Source organism: Choloepus didactylus, chromosome 21 (assembly GCF_015220235.1).
Source record: "Choloepus didactylus isolate mChoDid1 chromosome 21, mChoDid1.pri, whole genome shotgun sequence".
Taxonomy (NCBI): domain Eukaryota; kingdom Metazoa; phylum Chordata; class Mammalia; order Pilosa; family Megalonychidae; genus Choloepus; species Choloepus didactylus.
In genome coordinates, this window is record NC_051327.1 from 36435523 (window position 1) to 36459992 (window position 24470).

At 36.9% G+C, this 24470-nt stretch overlaps 1 protein-coding gene across 4 annotated transcripts in view; it reads left to right on the forward strand.

Annotated features, from left to right (window-relative positions):
• Positions 1–20292, forward strand: part of ATF7IP2 (activating transcription factor 7 interacting protein 2) — a 95351-nt gene extending 75059 nt beyond the window's left edge. For all 4 annotated transcript variants that reach the window (XM_037815425.1, XM_037815428.1, XM_037815426.1 and 1 more), the window contains 2 exons: positions 18029–18114; positions 18732–20292. In XM_037815425.1, the coding sequence (XP_037671353.1) occupies positions 18029–18114; positions 18732–19142 (497 nt within the window). In that variant the 3' untranslated portion in view covers positions 19143–20292. The remainder of the gene's footprint in view (positions 1–18028; positions 18115–18731) is intronic.
• Positions 20293–24470: the final 4178 nt, after the last annotated feature.

Below are 24470 nucleotides of genomic sequence, written 5' to 3' on the forward strand. Positions count from 1 at the left end.
ACTTTACACCTAAAACACTAGGAACAAAAGAAAAAATAGATAAATGGTACCTCAACAAAGTTAAGAACTTTTGTGCCTCAAAGAAAATGTGCCTTTATCATGAAGTTAAGATGACAGCTTATATAATGGGGGAAAATATTTGGAAACCTTATATCCAATAAAGGGTTAATATGCAGAATATATAAATAACTCCTACAGCTCAAAAACAAAAAGACAAGTAACGCAGTTAAAATTGAGGAAAACACTTGAATAGGTATTTCTTCAAAGAAAATATACAAATGCCCAAAAGCACATGGAATGATGCTCAACAGCATTAGTCATTTTGGAAATGCAAATCAAACCACAATGACATACCATTTCACACCCACTAGAATGGCAGTTTTTTTTTTTTAATGATAAATTGCAAATGTTGGAGAGGATATGAAGTAATAGGAATACTTAATTCACTGTTGGTGGGAATGTAAAGTAGTAGAGCCACTATGCAAGACTGGCCGTTCCTCAGAAAGTTAACTATAGAATTACCACATGATCCAGAAATCTGATTTCTAGGTACTCAAAAGTATTGAAAGCAGGGACTCAAACAAATATTTACAACCGATGTTCATAGCAGCATTGTTGCCAGTTGCCAAAAGTGTCCATTAAGAGATGAATGAACAAAGTAAATGTGGTACATAATATACTGTGGAATATTATTTAGCTGTAGAAAGGAATGAAATTCTGATACATATGACAGAATGGATAATCCTTGAAGACATCATGTTGAGTGAATAAGGTAGACATGACAAATACAAGATTTCACTTTTATGAAATAATTAGCATAAGCAAGCTCACAGAGTCAGATTCTAGAATATAGGTTACTAGGAGATGCAGTGGGTTTAGGAAATAGGGAATTAAGGCATAAAATGTATACATTTTGGGATGATGGAGAAGTTTTGGGAATGGATGGTGATGTTAACACAACATTGTGAACATAATTAACAGCACTGGATTATATATATGAATATGGTTAAAAGGGGAAATTTGAAGTTGTATATATTTTAGTAGAAGAAAAATGTGTTAAAGGAATTTATGGAACTGCCCAACACAGTCAATCCTATGTTAAACCATGGACTATGGTTAATAGTATCCTTATAACAATGTGCTTTTGTCAATTATAACAAATTTACCACACCAATGCAAGGTGTTAATAATAAGGTGGTGTATGGGAAATTCTATAGTTTACACATGATTGTTCCATAAACTCACAACTTCTCAAATAAATACATAAATAAAGTGGAACCACCACCACACCAAAAACTTACATGGAAGGCCAAGGGGCAGCAAATAGCCAAAGCTATCTTGAAAAAGAAGTATGAAGTTGGAGGACTCACACTTCTCAGACTAAAACATTATGGCAAGCCACAGTAATCAAAACAGCATTGTTTTGCCCAAGGCAAGACATATGGACCAATGGAATTGAGTTGAGAGTTGAAAAATAAACCCTCATATGAATGGCCAACTGATTTTTTTACTAGAGTGCCAAGTGTACCCAGCTGGGAAAGAATGGTCTCTTCAATAAATGGTGCTCGGAAAGCTGGATGTCTACGTGGAAAAGAATGAAGCATGGGCCCCTACCTCACACCATATGGAAAAATCAGCTCAAAATGGATCAAAGACCTAACTGTAAGATCAGAACTATACAACTTCTAGAAGAAAAAAAAGGGATGCATCTTCAGGACCTTGTGTTAGACAAAGGTTTTTTAGTCTTTATTCCCATAACATAACAACAAAAAAAAAATTAGATAAATGGCACCTTACCAAGATTAAAATTTTTTGTGCATCAGAGTATTTCATAATGAAAGTAAAAAGACAGCCTACACATGGAAACCACCTATCTGATACAGATTTATTTTCCATAATATATAAGGAATCCTACAACTCAACAACAAAAAGTCAAACAGTTCAATTAAAAAGTGGGCCAATGGCTTGAATAGACATGTCTCCATACAGCCCAAAAAGCACAAGAAAAATGCTCAACATCATTAATCATTATGGAAATGCAACACAAAAGCATAATGAAATACCATTTTACACCCACCAAAATGGCTAACATTAAATAAAAGAGAAATGAATTTTGGGGAGGATACAGAAAAATAGAAATCTTCATTCACTGTTGGTGGGCCTGTAAAATGATGAAGCTGCTGTGGAATACAGTTGTGCAGTTCCTCAGAAAGTTAAGTATAGAGTTAACATATGATCAAGCAATCCCACTTTTAGGTATATACCCAGAAGACCTGGAAGCAAGGACTCGAACAGATATTTGAACACCTCTATTCATTATGGCATTATTCACAATTGTCATAAGATAGAAGCAAATCAAGTGTCTATCTACCAATAAATAGAAAAAAATATGGCATTTACATAAGATGGCATGTTATTTACTCATTAAACAATATGAAGGTGTTAAACACATGACAACATGGGTGATCCTTGAGGGGATCCTGTTGTGTGAAGCCAGACACGTAAGGAAAAATATTGTATTATCTCAGTCATATGAAATAATTAGAATAAGCTAATTCATAGAGTTAGAAACCAGAATACAAGTTTCCAGGTGCTGGTGTGGGGGTACGATTTAGTGCTTAAATTGTACAGTTTCCAGAGAAATAAAAAGGATAAGAAGGTACTGTTAACAACTGTATACCAACAAATTAGATTGGAGATTTAGTGCTTAAATTGTACAGTTTCTTTTGGGGGTGATGGAAATGTAATGGATGATGGTTACGGTAGCACAACATTGTGAATGTCATTAACCACACTGAAATATGTATTTGAATGTGGCTAATAGGGGAGTTTTAGGTAGTATATATGTTACCACAATAAAAATTATTTTTAAAAATCCATAGGACTGCCCAGCCAACCAATGAACCCTAATGTAAACCTTGCACTACAGTTAATGTTACAACTGTAATAATATTCTTCCGTCAGTTGTAACAACCATATTGTATTAATGCATGGTGCTAATAATGTGGGGGTGGTATATGAGAATTCTGTATTTTCTGCATGGTTTTCCTGTAAACCTATAACTTCTCTAATAAAAAAAGACAAATCTCAAATCAGAGACCAAACCTCACAAGTGGAAGAACTAGACAAGGAAGAGCAAACTGAATCTGTAGCAACCATAAGGAAGGAAATAACAAAGATTAGAACAGAGTGAAATGAGAGATTCAAAAGACAACAGAGAATCAACAAAACAACAAAACCAAAAGTTGTTTCTTTGAAAAGATCAATAAAATTGATAAACCCTTTAACTATATTGACAAAAAAAGACAACACAGATAATTAAAATCAGTAGGGAAATGTGGGATGTTACTATGGACTCCAGAGAAATAAAAAGGGATAATAGGATACTATTAACAATTGTATACCAACAAATTAGATAATGTAGATGAAATGGATAAATTCCTAGAAATACACAAACTACCTACTCTGACTCAAGAAGAAATAGAAACTCTCAAGAGACCAATACTGCTCAGACTCAAAAAAATTGCAGAGAATGGAAAACTTCCCAGCTCTTTCTATGAGGCCAGCGTCACCCTATTACACAGATAAAGATACCACAAGAAAAGAAATTACAGAATCATATCTGTTATGAATACAGATTTAAGAATCCTCAGCAAAATGCTAGCAAACTGAATCCAACAGCACATTTAAAAAAATTAGACATGATGGTTGTTCCAGTTTGCTAGAGCTGCCATTATGCAAAATACCAGAAATGGATTGGCTTTTATAAAGGGGATTTATTAGGTTACAAATTTACAGTTCTAAGGCTATAAAGGTGCCCATACTAAGGCATCAAAAAGAGGATAACCTTCACTGAAGAATGGCCAGTGGCATCCAGAACACCTCTGTCAGCTGGGAAGGCCCGTGGCTGGAGTCTGCTGGTCTTTTGCTCCTGGGTTGTGGAATGTTTTAAAATGGTGTTTTAGTTTGCTAATGCTGCTGGAATGCGAAACACTAGAAATGGATCAGCTTTTATAAAAGGGGGTTTATTTGGTTACACAGTTAGTCTTAAGGCCATAAAGTGTCCAAGGTAATGTGTCAACAATCGGGTACCTTCACTTGAGGATGGACAATGGCATCCAGAAAACCTCTGTTAGCTGGGAAAGCATGTGGCTGGCATCTGCTCCGGAGTTCTGGTTTCAAAATGGCTTTCCCCCAGGATGTTCCTCTCTAGGCTTCAGCTTCTCTCCAAAATGTCACTCTCAGTTGCTCTTGGGGTGTTTGTCCTCTCTTAGCTTCTCTGGAGCAGAAGTCTGCTTTCAAAGGCTGTCTCCAGAATGTCACTGTAAGCTGAATCTCCTCTCTCAGTTCCAGTGCATTCTTCAGTGTCCCTCTTGGCTGTAGCTCTTCTTCAAAATGTCACTCACAGCTGCACTGAGTTTCCTCTGCCTGTCAGCTCATTTATGTGGCTCCACTGATCAAGGCCCACCCTGAATGGGTGGGGCCACGCCTCCATGGAAATATCTCATCAGTTATCACCTACAGTTGGGTGGGGTGCATTTCCATGCAAACAACCTAATCCAAGCGTCCCAACTTAATCCCCACTAATATGTCTACCTCACAAGATTGTGTCAAAGGATATGGCTTTTTCTGGGGGACATAATACATTCAAACCATCACAAATGGCTTTCTCCACATGTCTCTTGACTTTTATCTTCACTCAGCTCCTGTGGTCCTTGCTTCTTTCTCTCAGGGCCTTTCTCTCTAAGCATTTGGGGGTCCTCTCTTAGCTTCCCTGGGGCAAACTCTGGGCTTCACCTCTTAGCCTAGCATCTCCAAACATTCTCCTGTCTGCATCTCCAGGTGTCTCCAAGCATCAGCATCTGTGTCAGCTCTTAAGCTCTCTTAAGTACTGCAGTGAACTAATCAAGACCTACCCTGAATGGGCGGGTTCCACACCTCCTTGGAAATAATTTAATCAAAGTTCTCATTCACAGTTGGGTGAGATGTCTCCACAGAAACAAGCAAAAGGTTCCACCCAACAAGATTGGATTAAAAGATCATGGCTCTTCTGGGGCCCCTAAGAGTTTCAAACCAGCACAATGATCAAGTGGTATTTATCCTAAGTGTGAAAGGGTGGTTCAGTATAAGAAAATTAATGTCCTGTATCATACAAATAAAATGAAGTAATAAAAGCCACACATGGTTTTCTCAACTGGCATAGAGAATACCTTTGACGAAATCTTGCACCCCTTCTTGATAAAAACCATTAGACAAACAGGGACAGAAGGTAAATTCCTCATCACAATAAAGGACATATGAAATACAGCTAACATTGAACTCAGTTGGAAAATACTGAAAGTTTTACCCCCTAAGAATTAGGAAAAATGCTGATGCCCAGTCATCACTGTTATTCAACATTGTTCTGGAAGTTCTAACCAGAGCAGTTAGACAATAGAAAGAAGTAAAAGGCATCCAAATTGGAAAAGAATTTGTAGATGACATGATCCTGTATATAGAAAATCCTGAAAAATCCACACAAATTTACTAGAACTAATAAACAAATTCAGGGAACTGTTGGGGTACTAGAACAATATGCAAAATCCAGTAGTGCTTCTATAACCTAGTAAGAACAGTCTGAAGAAGAAATTTTTTAAAATTTCATTTACAGTAGCAACTAAAAGAATCAGATATCTAGGAATAAATACAATCAGGGTTGCAAAGGACTGATAAGTGGAAAACTGTAAAACATTGCTGAAAGAAATCAAAGAAGACCTAAGTAAATGGAAGGACATTTACATTGGAAGACTGAGTATTCTTTAGATGTCAGTTCTACCCAAAGCGATTTGTGGGCTTAATGCAATCCCTATGAAAATCCTGACTCTTCTTTGTAGAAATGGAAAAGCCATCACATTTATAGGAAGAGTAAGGGGTCCTAACTAGCCAAAACAATACTGAAATGAAGAACAAAATTGGAGGAGTCATACTTCCAAATTTTAGCACTTATTACAAAATGACAGTAGTCAAGACATCATGGTACTGGCGCAAAGACAGACATATATGTAGACCAATGGAATCAAAGTGAGCATTCAGAAATAAACCCTTACAACTATGGGCAAGGGTGCCATGTCCACACAATGGGGAAAGAATGATGTTTTCAACATACGGTCCTTGGAAAACTTAATATCCATGTGCAAAATCACACCATATACAAAAATCAACTTCAAATGAATCACAGTACTAAATACAATAACCAAAATTATAAAACTCCTGGAAGAAGACATAGAGAAACATCTTCAGGACCTGTGTTAAGCAGTGATTCTTCAAGTTTACAACAAAAGCAAAAGCAACCAAAGAAAAAATAGATAAATGGACATCACCAAAATTTAAGAGTTTTGCCATGAAAGGACTACATTATGAAAGTAAAAGGACAACCTACAGAATGGGGAAAAAATATTTGGAATCCACATGTATGACAAGGGCTTTATATCTAGAATATATAGTGAATTCTACAACTGCACAACAAAGACAATCAATGCTATTGAAAAATGGATAAAAGACTTGAATGGACATTTCTCCAAAGAATTTATACAAATGGCCAAAAAGCAAATGAAAATATGCTCAAAGTCATTAGCCATCAGAAAAATGCCAGTCAAAACTACAATGAAATACCATCTCACATCCACTAGAATGGCTGCTGTTAACAAAAGGGGAATAAAAAGTGTTAGCGAGAATGCGGAAAAATATGAACCCTCACCTCACTTTTTGTTGGTTGGAATGTAAATGGTGCAGCTGCTGTGGAAAACAATTTGGCAGTTCCTCAGACAATTACGCAGAGAATAATTATATGACCCAGCAATTCCACTGGGTATATACCCAAAAGAATTGAAAGCAGGGATTCAAACAGATACCCATACACTGATATTCATAAAATTAGCTAAAATAGGGAAACAAACCCAGTATCCATCAACTGATGAATGGATAAAGAAAACGTGGTATATGCGTATAATGGAATATTTACTTGTTCATAAAAAGTAATGATGTTCTGATGAATGCAAAAATATGGATGAATCTTGAAGATGTTATGTTGAGTGAATTAAGGCAGATGCAAAAGGACGTATATATTGTATGATCTCCCTGATATGAAATAATTAGAATATAGAAATTCATGAAGACAGAAGATTATAGGTTATCAGGGGCTGGGGTGGGGTAGGTAATTGAATTAATGCTTAATTGGTCCAGACTTTCTATATTGGGTGATGGAAGAGTTTTGGTAATAAACGATGGCAATAGTAGCATGATATTGTGAATGTAATTAACACCACTGGATTGTATATTTGAATGTGAGTAAAAGGGGAAATTTTAGGTTATATATATATTGCCAGTGTAAAAATGTAACAAAGAAAAACAGTACTGAAGAGCCCAAAGAGTGAACTCTAATGTAAGCTTTGTAGTTAATTGTGTAATTAAATTAATATTTTTCACCAACTGTAACAAAGTTACCACAAGCCAGTGTTAATAATAGGGAAATCTGTGTGTGTATGGGGCATGAATAGGAACTACTTGACTTACTGCTTGAGTTTTCTGTAAATCTGTGACTTCTCCAAGTAAAACATGAATAAATAATAAAATTTAGGTAAATAATCTGAGATTCAAAGAAGTTATCACAGAGGAAAATTAGAAAATACTTTGAACTGAATGAAAATGAAAACACAGCATTTCAGAATTTGTGGAATGTATCTAATGCAGTGCCTAGAGGGTAATTACTATCATTGAATGTTTTTATTAGAACAAATGTAAAGTCTAAAATTAAGCTTCTACCTGAAGAAGAAAAGCAAATCAAATCTAAAGCAAGTAGATGAAACAATAAAGATAATTTCAGAAAAAAATAGAAAAGAAAACGGAGAACTGTAGAGAAAATCAGTGAAACCAAGGTTTGGTTCTTTGAAAGGAATAATTAATTTGACATCTAACTAGACTAATCAAGAAAAACAGGGAGGAAACACAAATTCTCAGTATCAGGAATGAACGGAGAGGTACATCATTACAGATCTTAAAGACATTATTAGCAAAATAAGCCAATGTCATGAACAATTTATGTTAATTTGATAACTTATTTACATAAGCAAATTACTTGCAAAGCAAAAATTATCGAAACTAACTGAAGAAAAAATTGAGTATCAGGCAGTCCTATGTCTACTAAAAAAATTAATTCCTGGTGAAAAACCTTTCCACAAAGAAGACTGGGGATGTCCCTACACAGCCCTGCAGCCCAGAACCTCCCTTGAGGGGGACAGTGCTCACCTGTGATGTAGCACATTCGTCCCTCAGAAGAGGACCTAGGAGTGCACAGCTTGGAAGAGGAACCCACTTGCAAGTACCAGGAACCATATGCCAATACCAAGGACTTGTGGGTCAGCAGCAGAGACATACTGTGGCAAGACTGAACTGAAGGATTAGACTATTGCAACAGCTTTAAACTCCAGGAACACCTGGGAGATTTGATTATTAAAGCTGCCCCCCCCCTCCCTAACCACTCAGGCACATGCCCCATATGCAGGGCAGGCAACACCAACTACACACACAAGCTTGGTGCACCAATTGGACCCCACAAGACTCACACCCCCGCTCACCACAAAGACAAAGTGGGGGAGAACTGGCTTGAGGGGAATAGGTGGCTCATGGACATCACCTGCTGGTTAGTTAGAGAAGGTCTACTCCACAAAGCTGTAGCTCTTACAAATTAGAGATAAGGGTTTGAATCAGTCTACATATCCTAAAGGAACCTTATCAAGTTAAGCAAATGTCAAGAGGCCAAAAACAACAGAAAATTTTAAAGCATATGAAAAAAACAGATGATATGGATAACCCAAGCCCAAACACCCAAATCAAAAGATCAGAGGAGACAGTACTTGGAGCAATCAATCAAAGAACTAAAAACATACAATGAGAGCATGGCATGGGATATAAAGGACATGAAGAAGAGCATGGCACGGGATACAAAGGACATGAAGAAGACCCTTGAAGAGCATAAAGAAGAAATTGCAAGAGTAAATTAAAAAATAGACAATCTTATGGAAATAAAAGAAACTGTTGACCAAATTAAAAAGATTCTGGATATTCATAGTACCAGAATAGAGGAAGCTGAACAATGGAATCAGTGACCTAGACGACGACAGAATGGAAAATGAAAGAACAAAAGAAAGAATGGGGAAAAAATCAAAATGGACCTCAGGGATATGATAGATAATATAAAATGTCCAAATATAAGACTCACTGGTGTTCCAGAAGGGGAAGAGAAGTGTAAAGGTCTGGGAAGAGTATTCAAAGAAATTGTTGGGGAAAACTTCCCAAATCTTCTAAACACCATAAATACACAAATCATAAATGCCCAGCGAACTCTAAATAGAATAAATCCAAATAAACCCACTCCGAGACATAATCTGATGAGACTATCAAATACTGAAGAGAAGGAGCAAGTTCTGAAAGCAGTGAGAGAAAAGCAATTCACCACATACAAAAGAAACAGCATAAGGCTAAGTAGTGATGAGTGAGCAGCCACCATGGAGGTGAGAAGGCAGTGACATGGCATATTTAAAATTCTGAGAGAGAAAAATTGTCAACCAAGAAATCTTTATACAGCAAAGCTCTCCTTCAAATTTGAGGGAGAGCTTAAATTTTTTCACAGACAAATGCTGAGAGAGTATGCTAACAAGAGACCTGTCCTACTTGAGATACTAAAGGAAGCCCTACCAACAGAGAAACAAAGAAAGGAGAGAGAGATAAGGAGAAAGGTTCAGTACTAAAGAGATTCAGTTTGAATACATTAAAGGACATTAAGAGAGAGGGGGGAAAATATATCTGACAAACATAAACCAAAGGATAAGACGGCTGATTCCAGAAATGCCTTCACAGTTATCATGTTGAATGTAAATAGCTTAAAATCCCCAATCAAAAGATATAGATTGGCAGAATTGATTAAAAAAAAAATGAACCATCAATATGTTGCATACAAGAGACTCAGACACAGAGACACAGAGAAATTGAAAGTGAAAGGATGGAAAAAAATATTTCATGCAAGCTACAACCAAAAGAAAGCAAGAGTAGCAATATTAATCTCAGATAAAATAGATTTTAAATGCAAGGACATTACATCCCAAATCACCAGGATACACATGCTTCTCTAGTGCTCACAGAACTTTCTCCAGAATAGATCATTTGCTGGGACATAAAACAAGCCTCAATAAATTTAAAAAAATTGAAATTATTCAAAGCACATTCTCTGACCACAATGGAATACAATTAGAAGTCAATAACCATCGGAGACTTAGAAAATTCACAAATACCTGGAGGTTAAACAACACGCTCCTAAACAATCAGTGGGTTAAAGAAGAAATAGCAAGAGAAATTGCTAAATATATAGAGATGAATGAAAATGAGAGCACAACATACCAAAACCTATGGGATGCAGCAAAAGCAGTACTGAGGGAGAAATTTATAGCACTAAACGCATACATTAAAAAGGAAGAAAGAGCTAAAATCAAATCACTAATGGATCAGCTGAAGAAGCTAGAAAATGAACAGCAAACCAATCCTAAAACCAGGTAGAAGAAAAGAAATAACAAGGATTAAAGCAGAAATAAATGACATAGAGAACAACAACAAAAAAAAAAAACAGTAGAGAGAATAAATAACATCAAAAGTTGGTTCTTTGAGAAGATCAACAAGATTGACAAACCTCTAGCTAGACTGACAAAATCAAAAAGAGAGAAGACCCATGTAAACAAAGTAATGAATGAGAAAGGTGACATTACTGCAAATCCCAAAGAAACTTAAAAAATTATAAGAGGATGCTATGAACAACTGTATGCCAACAAACTGGATAATGTAGAGGAAATGGACAATTTCCTGGAAACATATGAACAACCTAGACTGACCAGAGAAGAACTGGAAGACCTCAACCAATGAATCACAAACAAAGAGATCCAATCAGTCATCAAAAATCTTCCCACAAATAAATGGCCAGGGCCAGATGGCTTCACAGGAGAATTCTACCAAAGTTTCCAAAAAGAACTGACACCAATCTTACTCAAACTCTTTCAAAACATAGAAGAAAATGGAACACTACCTAAGTCATTTTATGAAGCTAACATCAATCTAATACCAAAACCAGTCAAAGATGCCACAGAAAAGGAAAACTACAAGCCTATCTCCCTAATGAATATAGATGCAAAAATTCTCAACAAAATACTTCCAAATCGAATCCAAAGACACATTTAAAAAATCATACACCATGACCAGTTGGGGTTCATTCCAGGCATGCAAGGATGGTTCAGCATAAGAAAATCAATCAATATAATACAACACATTAACAAATCAAAAGAGAAAAATCAAATGATCATCTCAATAGATGCTGAAAAAGCATTCAACAAAATCCAACATCCCTTTTTGATAAAAACACTTCAAAAGGTAGGAATTGAAAGAAACTTCTTCAATATGATAAAGAGCGTATATGAAAAACCCACAGCCAGCATAGTACTCAATGGTGAGAGACTGAAAGCCTTCCCTCTAAGATCAGGAACAAGACAAGGATGCCTGCTGTCATCACTGTTATTCAACATTGTGCTGGAAGTGCTAGCCAGGGCAATCCGGCAAGACAAAGAAATAAAAGACATCCAAATTGGAAAGGAAGAAGTAAAAGTGTCATTGTTTGCAGATGATATAATCTTATATCTGGAAAACCCTGAGAAATCGACAATACAGCTACTAGAGCTAATAAACAAATTTAGCAGAGTAATGAGATACAAGATTAATGCACATAAGTCAGTAATGTTTCTATATGCTAGAAATGAACAAATTGAAGAGACTCAAGAAAAGATACCATTTTCAGTAGCAACTAAAAAAATCAGGTACCTAGGAATAAACTTAACCAAAGACGTAAAAGACCTATACAAAGAAAACTACATGACTCTACTAAAAGAAATAGAAGGGGACCTTAAAAAGATGGAAAAATATTCCATATTCATGGATAGGAAGGCTAAATGTCATTAAGATGTCAATTCTACCCAAACTCATCTACAGATTCAATGCAATCCCAATCAAAATTCCAACAACTTTGCAGACTTGGAAAAGCTAGTTATCAAATTTATTTGGAAAGGGAAGATCCCTCGAATTGCTAAAAACACTCTAAAAAAGAAAAATGAAGTGGGAGGAGTCACACTCCCTGACTTTGAAGCTTATAAAGCCACAGTTGTCAAAACAGCATCATACTGGCACAAAGACATATTGATCAATAGAATTGAATTGAGAGTTCAGAGATAGACCCCAGATCTATGGCCGACTGATCTTTAATAAGGCCCCGAAACCACTGAACTGGGACGTAACAGTCTTTTCAACAAATGGGGCTGGGGGAGTTGGATATCCATATCCAAAAGAATGAAAGAGGACCCCTACTTCACACTCTACACAAAAATTAACCCAAAGTGGATCAAGGATCTCAGTATAAAAGACAGTACCATGAAACTCCTAGAAGATAATGTAGGAAAACATCTTCAAGATCTTGTATTAGGCGGCCACTTCCTAGACTTTACACCCAAAGCACGAGGAACAAAAGAAAAAATAGATAAATGGGAACTCCTCAAGCTTAGAAGTTTCTGTACCTCAAAAGAATTTCTCAAAAAGGTGAAGAGGCAGCCAACTCAATGGGAAAAAATTTCTGGAAACCATGTATCTGACAAAAGACTGATACCTTGCATATATAAAGACATCCTACAACTCAATGACGATAGTACAGGCAGCCCAATTATAAAATGGGCAAAAGATATGAAAAGACAGTTCTCTGAAGAGGAAATACAAATAGCCAAGAAACACATGAAAAAATGTTCAGTTTCACTTGCTATTAGAGAGATGCAAATTAAGACCACAATGAGATACCATCTCACACCATTTAGAATGGCTGTCATTAAACAAACAGGAAAGTACAAATGCTGGAGAGGATGTGGAGAAATTGGAACTCATTCATTGTTGGTGGGACTGTATAATGGTTCAGCCACTCTGGAAGTCAGTCTGGCACTTCCTTAGAGACTAGAGAGTTATCCTTCGATCCAGCGATTGCACTTCTCGGTATATACCCGAAAGATCTGAAAGCTGTGACACAAACAGATATGTGCATGCCAGTGTTCATAGCAGCATTATTCACAGTTGCCAAGAGATGGAAACAATCCAAATGTCCTTCAACAGATGAGTGGATAAATAAAATGTGGTAGATACACACAACGAAATACTACGCAGCTGTAAGAAGGAACAGTGTCGTAAAACATATGACAACATGGATGAACCTTGAAGACGTAATGCTGAGCAAAATAAGCCAGGCAGGAAAAGAGAAATATTATATGCTATCACTAATGTGAACATTGAAAAATGTAAAACAAATGGTTTATAATGTATGTCAGGGAACTAGCGATAGAGAGCAATTAAGGAAGGGGGAATGATAACCCAATAAGAACAGAAAGCTATTGTGGGTAAATTTAAGGTTCTGGGAATGCCCAAGAATGACTATGGTCTGTTAATTTCTGATGGGTATGGTAGGAACAAGTTCACAGAAATGTTGCTGTATTAGGTTATTTTCTTGGGATAGAGTAGGAACATGTTGGAAGTAAAGTAGTTAGGTTAGTTTTCTTTTTCTTACTCCCTTGTTATGGTTTGAAGTTTTTTTTATTGTATTTTTTTAAAATTTTTTTTATATAGTTGATTTTTAAAAAAAGAATTAAAAAAAAAAATGAAAAAAATATGCAGAGCCCCCTTGAGTTGCTGGTGGAGAATACAGGGGTATCGGGCTTCCACACCTCGATGGTTGCTTATGTGCTCACAGACATAGGGGACTGGTGGTGTGATGGTCTGAGCCCTTGGGAAGACTGTTGCTGGACTTTCCCTTGGGAAGACTGTTGCTGCAAAGGAGAGGTTAGGCCTCCCTATAATTGTGCCTAAGAGTCTCCTCCTGAATGCCTCTTTGTTGCTCAGATGTGGCCCTCTCTCTCTAGCTAAGCCAACTTGGCAGGTGAAATCACTGCCCTCCCCGCTACATGGGATCAGACACCCAGGGGAGTGAATCTCCCTGGCAACGTGGAATATGACTCCCAGGGAGGAATCTAGACCCGGCATCATGGGATGGAGAACATCTTGACCAAAAGGGAGATGTGAAAGGAAATGAAATAAGCTTCAGTGTCAGAGAGATTCCAAAAGGAGCCAAGAGATCACTGTGGTGGGCACTCTTACTCACAATATAGAAAACACCTTTTATAGTCTAATGAATTGGAATAGCTAGCATTAAATACCTGAAACTATCAAACTACAACCCAGAACCCATGAATCCTGAAGATGGTTGTATAAAAATGTAGCTTATGAGGGGTGACAATGTGATTGGGAAAGCCATATGGACCACACTCCCCTTTGTCTAGTTTATGGATGGATGAGTAGAAAAATGGGGGAAGAAAAAGAAAAAAAGTCACCCAGTGTTCTTTTTTACTTTAATTGTTCTTTTTCACTTGAATTTTTATTCTTATTATTTTTGTGTGTTTGGTAATGAAAATGTCAAAAATTAATTTTGGTGATGAATGCACACCTATATAATGGTAGTGTAAACAATTGAATGTATACTTTGTTTTGTATGACTGCATGGTATCTGAATAATCTCAATAAAAATGAATTAAAAAAGATATGGGATTGCAAAATTTATAAGGTACTTCATTAAAGAAGATATGGACACACATTTAGTGTGTCCCCCAAAAAAGATATGTGGAAGTCATAACCCCCAGTACCTGTGGATGTGACATTACTTGGATAACAGAGTCTTGGAGATGTAATCAAGTGAAGACGAAGTCTTACTAAGTTAGAGTGGGCCCTAATTCAGTTCTTATAAGGAGGAAGAAATTTGGACACAAACACACACAGAGAAGAAGATGGCCATGTGAAGATAGAGGCAGAGATTGTAGTTTTTCTGCCTCAATCCAGTGAACACCAAGACTTGCCAGCAACCACCCAAATCTAAAAGAGGCAATGAAGGATTCTTCCTCAGAGGCTTTGGAGGCAGCGTGGTCCTGCTGATGTCTTCATTTTGGACTTCTACCATCTGGAACTGTGAAGAAATAAATTTCTGATGTTTTATGCCACCCAATTTGTGGGGCTTCATTACAGCAACTTCAGAGTACTAATACAGAAAATAAGCACAAGAAGACATGCTCAACATCATTATTCATTAGGCAATTTAAGACCATGATAAGCTACTACTACACATCCACTAGGATGGCTGAAATTACAACAGTTGAAAATACGAAAAGTGGACAAGGATGTGGAGCAGCCTGGAATTCTTACGCTTTGTGGTAGGAATGTAAAATGGTAGAGGTTTGACAGTTTCTTAAAACAGCTGTACCCTTACCAAACAGTGTTATTCTGCTGTTAAGAATTTACCCAAGAGAAATGAAAACCTATGTCCACACAAAGACTTGGACACAAATGTTCATCGCAACTTTATACATAATAGCCCCAAACTAGAAACAACACAAATGTCCATCACCTGATGAATGGATAAATTCTAGCAAATCCATGCAACTGAATACTATTCAGTAATAAAATGAACAGATAATACATCAATCATGATGTATGCAACATGGGCAAATCTCAGAAACATAATGCTGGGCAAAAGAATCCTACATACTGTGTGATTTGATTTATGTGAAATTCTAGAAAAGGCAGATCTAATCTTGAGTGATAGCATACCAGTGGTTTCATAGGACCAGAGAGGAACTGACTGAGAAGGGATACTGAAGAACTTTTAGAGTGATAGAAAGATTCTATGTCTTGACTTTGTTGCTGATTTCATAAGTGTATGCCTTTGTCAAAACTTGAAGAACAATTAAAATGTGTGTGTTATATTGTATATAAATGTTTTCTCTGAAAGTTCATTTAAAAATGCAAACTTAAAAATTGTTTTTTAATGTAAATATTTACATGAGTGAATATCTATGTCTACATGTTCATATACACACCACGAAGGACCTAGAAGTCAAACACCTAGAAATCAGAGGATTAATAGCCTCTGAATAGGTGGGAATTTGGTTTTTATAAATACTCTTCATTTTGAATTTTCCTTATTTTTCTATAATAAGCATTTTGCTCTGATATTGAGCAAATTGAATATTATAAACTTCATATTTCTTTAATTCTGCTTTAATTAAATGCACGTTGAAGCCAGCGGCCACAATTTTCATCTAGCAGTTCAATGAAGAACCTTAAAATAATGGGGTATTGGCTACTGTTGCTTTGCAAATACAGAGACTGAAGTAACACTACACATTTTTATATAGATAAGGATAGAAGATGGAGAATATTTGCAAGACATTGGCAGTGATGACACTAAGGATATAAACAATTAACCAGGTTAGGATGAAAGTCCTCTTTTGTCACTTCTTAACATTATAAAGTTGAGTTTCTGTCTTAACCTGTTTTAATTTGCCAAGAGTCTGATGACTTATTACCTTGAAAGATAGAATGTTAGTTATGGGAAATTTTATTTCTTAGAATTTTTTGTAGAAAACTGTTCACTTGAAAATTTTAAGGAGGTTGTTTGTTTCACCTCTCATGTGATGAGTAACCTGCAGATTATTATTTCACTAACCTAGTTTTGATTAATACAACCAGTATAAAAAGGCTGTACAGACTCACAGAGTTAAAAACATAATGTCATTAACCCTTCTCAAAAGGTTTTTTAATACTGGTGCTGGCCATGAACTTATTTATAGAATAAGTTCGATGAGCACTTTAAGACTGAAAAACGAAGCAAGACACTCCATTTAGTAAAATAATAGCTTACTAGGGAACTTACAGACCAGGAAGCTGGTCCTGGGTGGCTTGCAGGATGCTGAGGGTAGCTCTCCACACTGCCCAGTGGGTGACAGAAGGTTAGTTATATAGAGCAAGAGCAAGAGCAAGAAAAGCACAGAGCCAAGGCAGGGTTTGCAGGATCCTAAGTATGTCTCTTTGAAGTTACTGATATGCAGCAGGAATAGTTTAAGTACAGATAACGTCATGCTTAGGAATGTGCATGTGCACTTTATGATGCACTTATAGAGGGTTTTTTGTGTCTTATATAGGAATTTATGACGACATCTAGCAAAGAAAATGACTGATTAACTTTGAAACAAAATACAGAATCTTAATTATCCTTGTCAGTCAAAAGTAAAAAAAAAAAAAGCAATAAAGGGAATTTCATTTGGGGAGATCTACAAAATATATTAAAGAGTTCTAACACTGGTCGTACAATAGACTTCAAATGGTTTTTTACTACTTATTAGAGATCTCCAAACTTCTGGAATTTTTATCTCCCTAGCATTACTACTTTTCATCATGAATCCTTTTCTTACCACCCTCCAGATCTGTGCTCCCCAGTTGTTTTCAAACCATTCTAGCACCTACTTTACCCTCTTTTCTCCCTCCCACCCAAACTTCCCCTATCTTCCCACCATCTCTCTAATATCCCTTCTCCATTCTGTCCCTCCTCCCTCCTCTTTCCCTTCCCCCAGTCTACAGTTATACCTGATTCCCTCCAGGCAAACACAGACTTCATTGGTAGAGATTTCTTTAATCCCAGCCTGCATGATTTTTGCCTTGAATTCCCAGACCTTGTGCATCACATTGTCAACACACGATTATAACCAGCTCTGTGCTTGCAGACGCACTTGGCAGTCTAACAGAACCAAATTCACCTCCAAGACCCCACCAAGCAGGGGTCTCTCGTCCATGTGTGACGTATCTAGTTTCCAATTCCATTATGCTAAGTATTTACCTTAAGAGGGGAATTTTTTGTCACATGAAAGGAAAATTATACAAGACCTTTGGGATCTTACACGGCTGTTAAAAAGTGTATCTTCATATTTTATGGTTTTGTAATATTAGGTCGCATTTAATTACCATCTAACTTGTAAACTATTCTTTGCTTTAAAGGCTGTGGGATTGTTTGCAGGTAAATTTTACCTCTTATACCTTGTGTTCACAGAAAGTCCAGTGTCCACCCTGGAGTCACCTACGAAAGCTGTTTTAAACTCAAAAGAGACAACCCCAGTGGCACAAAATGCAGCCCAGGTACTTCCATGAAATGCTCTGTAAGAGACATTCATTCCAAATCAAATGTGAAATAATCTGGAAGAAACATTGGGTCACATTGTTTCTTTGAAAGCACTTTAATATACTTTTTAAAATGTGTTTTTGTGAGTCTACTTATTTATGCAATTAAAATAATCCAGATGAATTTTCCAGAAGCTATAGAAACTAAAGCAAAATATCCATTTTTTATCCAACAAATTGGAAGAACTTTTGGGTTTAAGGGTAATAGCTGTTGTTGATGAGAGTAGAGGGAAATGGATAGTGTCATACACTGACACTTTTCATGTAAATTATGGCAATAGCTAAAAAGACAATTTGGAAATGAGGATAGAATACTTACCCAGAATGTCTGATGCCTAACCTAATCTGGATTAGTGATATTCCAGAGTATAGGAATCTTACAAAAGAAGCTTCTGCTTGAAAAGACTGGATTCAGCCTCACATATTCTTGAAGCATCCTTTTGTTCTTCTAATGTTGATAATTGGATTGAAGAATGGGAAATATATGTTTATACAACTGCAGTTGACCACATTAAAATAAATCGTCAGTACCCACCAAACCAAGTCATTAAACTTTTTTACAAATGTGCTTTTAGATTGAGTCCTTTGAGCACCTGCCACCTCTCCCAGAACCACCACCACTCCAACCTGAACTAGTAGACAAAATCCGAGATACACTTCCTCCCCAGAAGCCTGAACTCAAAGTTAAACGGGTGCTGAGACCCAGGGGCATCGCCCTGACTTGGAACATCACCAAAATCAATCCCAAGTGTGCACCTGTGGAAAGCTACCACCTCTTCCTGTGCCATGAGAACCCTAACAATAAACTGATTTGGAAGAAAATTGGAGAAATCAAAGCTTTACCTCTTCCGATGGCTTGTACTTTATCTCAATTTTTATTTTCCAACAAATACTACTTTACTGTCCAATCAAAAGACATCTTTGGGCGATATGGACCATTTTGTGATATAAAATCTATCCCTGGATTTTCTGAAAATCTTACCTAAAAGAAAAGTTGTCAATAATTATATATTGTAATATGTTTTGTTTTTGTTTTTTCATATTTGAGTTGTTTATAATGTTACTCTGATACTGTTTTCCATTTTAAAGGGCCAGTTCAGATTGTGAACCCTTTGTATAGGGACAGTCTTCTTCCATATATTATAAGTGGCCAATCCAGTAGTTTCATGAATTTCTGATTTACGTTCAAAATGTACTTCAATGGATATGTTCTCAAACATACATTATCATGGACCCATGTCAATAAACTGTATCTTTGGTGACTATGGAGCAGCTACTTCTATCAAAAGTCCTAGGATACAAGCAGCCACCATTTCATCTTTTGACAATCAGCTTTGTTGATCTGCTTGTAGCCAGTAGATAACAGGAAAAATCAGCTCTTCACTGAGACGAGATCATCTCGGGTGCATCACCACCAAAGTTCTAAGTGATTCTATGATTTATGCCCCCTGTGTCCCTATCTCTTACTTTTTTTTTTTTCGTTCTATCAATCATTTGGGAAAATACTCTGAAGGTTTTCTCTAAATCCATTTGTATGTAATAAAATTTGTTAAACATTATGTATTGTGTACACAAAACGTACAGTATCTCTTTAAAAAGCAGTATCCAACCTGCTGTTTCAGTTAAGGAAAATGGCAAATAAATGTTATATTTAAGGTTTTAATTTGCTGATTACCAAATGCAACCATTTGCTCATTTCCTGGCTGTAAATCAGTACTCAGAGAAGCATAATAGTAAGGACTCTAATGGCTGTGTCTCGTACATATCTCTGATGTACGCTCCCCAGATGTACACTTCACCAAAGTGAAGCTGTGACTAGGACAAGCAGCCCAAAGAATTCTAAACATGTAAACAAGTCAGAGATTAATAAGTATGAGTCAGAGTCCAACAGAGACAAACTTCTGCTAAATACAAAGTCCCAATGAAGACAAACTTTGCAGACGACTTGTACTAGGACGTTGAGAAAACTGAAAAATTATTGTTAACTGTGAAAGTCTCTGAGAGCCTTTTTTTCCTATTATATAGTGAAAGTTCAAGTCTAAGAGACTCTGAAATTAAAAAATGTAACCAAGGAATGGTTTTTCTGGGCATTTTGTGAATGCCTTAACATCTTCAGTAATAAAACTGTTACACTTCCAGTCTCCTGTGTCTTTTTAAACATGACTGCAAGAGCCAGATTCTGAACTTAATCTGATGAGAACCAGCCACCCACTGTGAGGTCCCATTACAGGCTCAGAGCAGTGCAGGGTATCCTGCAGTACAGAACAAGGAATTCACTCTGGGCCAGGATTTCATATTTGGGTTGACATAGACTACATCTTCACTTGTTCAGCAAAGCCCAAAGATGTGGCACTAGAGGACTTTGGGGCCCATCACCAAAGAGAAACTACAGGCCCGGCTAGCAGATCATCTGGAATGTTGATCAGTGCATAAGTCTTAAGCAAAAGAGTTTTCAGGGTAACAGGACAAGGGAGGAAGGCTGATAGCAGGCATCTTAGAGGTGGTGGCTTACAGAGTGTTAGTGTTTCTTGCCTTTTGAAGGAGCAGGGGCAAGATTCTCAACTGTTACATATTGACATCAAAAGAGAGCCAGCTGACTAACAAGAAAGGTCCAGTCCTGCCAAACATAGTAGAATTACATAATATGGAAAATTAACGCCTCCATCCCTGAAGCACTTTATGTGCTTTTAGTGGGAAACTTCTACGCCTCATAAGCAACAACGAATCTACTAAGCTAAAATTGAAAGTATCGAGAGAAAGCTTTGAGGTGGCTCATGGATTCACCAAGAAGCCTAGAGACTCAGGCTTGGAAAATAGGGGGGAAAGGATACTTCGTAACAACTCCCTGAGATTTCAAACCTGAAACTCTTGATGTACTCCGTTGTATCAGGCAGGGTTCTCCAGAGAAACAGAAGCAGCAGGGTATGTGTATATTTAAGTTTGCTCACCCACTAAGAGTTGATTTTGCAGTCTTGAATTATCTGTGGCAGAGGCCAGTCTACTGATTGCAGATGCTAATCCCATCTACAAAATACCTCCACAGCAACCTCTAGGCCAGTGTTTAAAAAAAGCAACTGGACACTATAACCTAGTCAAGTTGACACATAAAAGTAACCATCACATCCTCAAAAATTCCAGAACACAAGTTTCATCAGATTTGGGAAGATCTGAAGCTCTTTGGGAGATTAGTATGAGGTCCTCATGGTCTGCACAATTTTCAGTTCAATCTGATAGATTCTGCCTCTTAACAGATGAATGTCTATACTGGTTATTGCAACATACATTTAGTCTTATTTATTCTGTAGGAAGGCAAATTGGAGTCCAGTTGCAGTTTACAGCATTTTATTCAGGACACTAAGTTTGCTGCAGAAAGGAAACCTTTTACTTGCAAAAGTGAAAGCAACTTTAGAGCTGGAAGTCTGGGGGCAGAAAAAAGGAAATTGATTAAATTCTGTTGACCATAGCGGTTTTACGTGTAATTATAGGTGTTATTTTAGCTTATTTCCTTTACTTGTAACTAGTTTTTATTTTAGCTTATTTATTTTCATTGTAGTTAGTTATTTTAGCTTACTTTCTTTACATTTTATTGCAGTGTTATGATAACTGAGCAATTTACAGCTCTGTTGTAACCGGATGCTTGCTTGTCCTTATTTACAGCCCTCTTTATACACCCACTTTATGTTTCCCCCAGCTGGCTTTTGTCAGTGCTCAAGGGCTTGTCAGACCCACACATGTGACCAAAATATAGCCAATCAATATCTGCCAGCATCACTATCTCCTCCCCCCCTTTGTGTAATCTTCTAAAAACCTTAAGCTCTTTATAGACCTGGGGAGACTGATCTGAGCTTTTTCCTCCTGTCTCCTTACTTAGCTGCCCTGTAATAAAACTCTTGTCTCGAAATCCTGGTGTCACTGCGTCGAATTCTTTGGTATCGAGCAGTAAGCTCTTGCTGGATAACAGTAGCAGGGGCCTGTTAGTCTTAAAGGGGTGAGTTAAGTCTAAGCGGGGCTTTTAAAAAAATGGGGCCAGAAGTGCTTTACCAGGGGCTTCAGTTGACTTTTTGGGTCAAGCATCTCAGTAAGGACTTGCCAAAGAGGATGTTTGTCACTTAATTCTATGCTAGTTCAGAGAGTTGAACTTCTGTGTTGGTTCTTAGAAAACCCAGGAGATAGTTTTGGTTATATTTACCAACACCATGTTATTTTATATCTTCCATTTATTCTTCTTTCCTTATTTTTCTCCTTCCCTGCCTTCTGTTGAAATTTTCTTTTTTTCCTTCTGCTCATTTGACATAAAATTTGTTTTCTGTTCTTTTAGTGGCTTCCCTTAACAACATACATTGTTTTTAAAACTTTTTGTTATGGAAATTTAGACACATACAAAAGTAGAAAGATTGATATAATATCACATGTCTGTCAAATAAAAAATAAATCTGGACTCAGATAAGGAAAGACTTAATTTGAGAAGTCCAGCAATAGGGTGAATGCTCAGATCACAAGATCTGCAGTTGTCTCAGAGTAAAGACAAAGGACTTTGTTTTTTAGGGAGAAGTAAAACAAGGCTAGAAGGAACTGGATGTGGGGGAGTGGAGTGTGAGCAACTGAACAGGAAATGTTTTTCTTCGTGGTCAGTTGATTCTCAGTAGGGGTATTAAGTTGTGGGGTTGGAGGTCTGAATTCCATTTCTTTCTTAAGTTCCCAATGCTTGCTTAAGATCAAAGGTGGGCCAAAGTCTAGGGACCTGGAGGAAGGAGAGAAGCCTGACTAAAATTTAGTCAAGTTATTGGGCATTTTGTCAAGTGGAGACAAATGGTTCACCTAATCATTTATGAGACAAAGAATGGAAATTTGGAGGGTCCATGTCTGGCATTGTCATAGGTAAACAACATGGTCCATGAATCTTATCTAAATCATATGGAGAAGGGTGGATTTTTGCAGTAAGCTCTTTTGTGGAACACAGAAGGTGGGGAGTGAGGGAGTGGATCTTAATCATCACTGTTTTCCCAGAGCACAGGGCTCAGCTTTGTTTCATCTAAAACCTATTTACCCCTCACCCCTCTCTCCACCAGCCACTGAAATATTTTGAAACAGATCTGTTATATATTATTTTATGCATAAATATTTTAAAATCAACGTACACACATAACAACCTTATTACAGAGTCCAAAATTATTGAGTATTTCTGTCATCCTTCCAAACACAAAAAGGATCTTAGCATGTCTTAACTACGCACTGAACAGCTCCCCCATCCCCAGATACGAACCTATTTGTTATTCTTGTCAAGAGTTTTAGAGCCACTTTCTAAAAACCAAAAGAGCTAATTAAGACTTTTTCCAGTCAATATTGTTCAATTTGCTTCTATTTTATCAATTTCTGTGCTCACCATTTTTCTTGCATCACATGCTTTTCTTTGTCCTTTGATCAGGGGCTGTGGTGTTATATTTTGCCATTTCAAGGCTCTCCAGAGTGTCTTTCTTTCATCCTCACTCAGGAATTAGTTTAGTTGAGTAGAAAATCTTAGTATCACAGATATTCCCATTAGAACCTTAGAGATCTCATTCCTTTGTCTTCTGGCATCTGTTATTGCTGTTCAGAAGTTTGTTGTAAATCTATTATCTTTCATTTGTTAATAATCTACCTTTTCATTTTGGTAATTTTTAAGACTCTCTCTCTAGACATTCAGACATTATGTGCTTCGTGGGGTGATGTAAATACAGCACAGTATGAAACAGTCTTGCATAAAAATTAATCTGAATCTCATCAAGCCTCTAGATCTAACTACCAGTATACAGGAAACACAGGATATAGAGGGACACGTTAAACAACACCTCAAAAATGTAGTCAGCCAAATCCACAATGTGTGGGATTCTATAGGCTAAATAAATAACTCCATGTCTTCAACAAATAAAAGGCAAAAAAAAAAATGGAGGGGGGAAGGGATGGTTATAAATTAAAAGAAGCATGAGACTTTGTAATACTAAAAGTGACATGTAGATTTTGTTTGCCTCCTGATTCAAACAAACCAACTATTGAAGAGAGTTCTGAGACAATTGGGGAATTTTGGATCCTAACTATTATTTTTAAAATGAGTCTCTATCTTTTAGAGATACATTTAATAAACAATTAACAGATGAAATTATGTCATATCTGAAAATCACTTTAAAATAATTCAGAGTGGGAGGAGAAGGAGGGATGATGGCGGATGGTGGATGGTCGGTGAAACAAGACTGGCCATATGCTGATAATTGTTGAAGCTGGGTGATAGATGCATGGGGGCACATTTCACTATTCTTTCTACTTTTGTGTCTATTGGA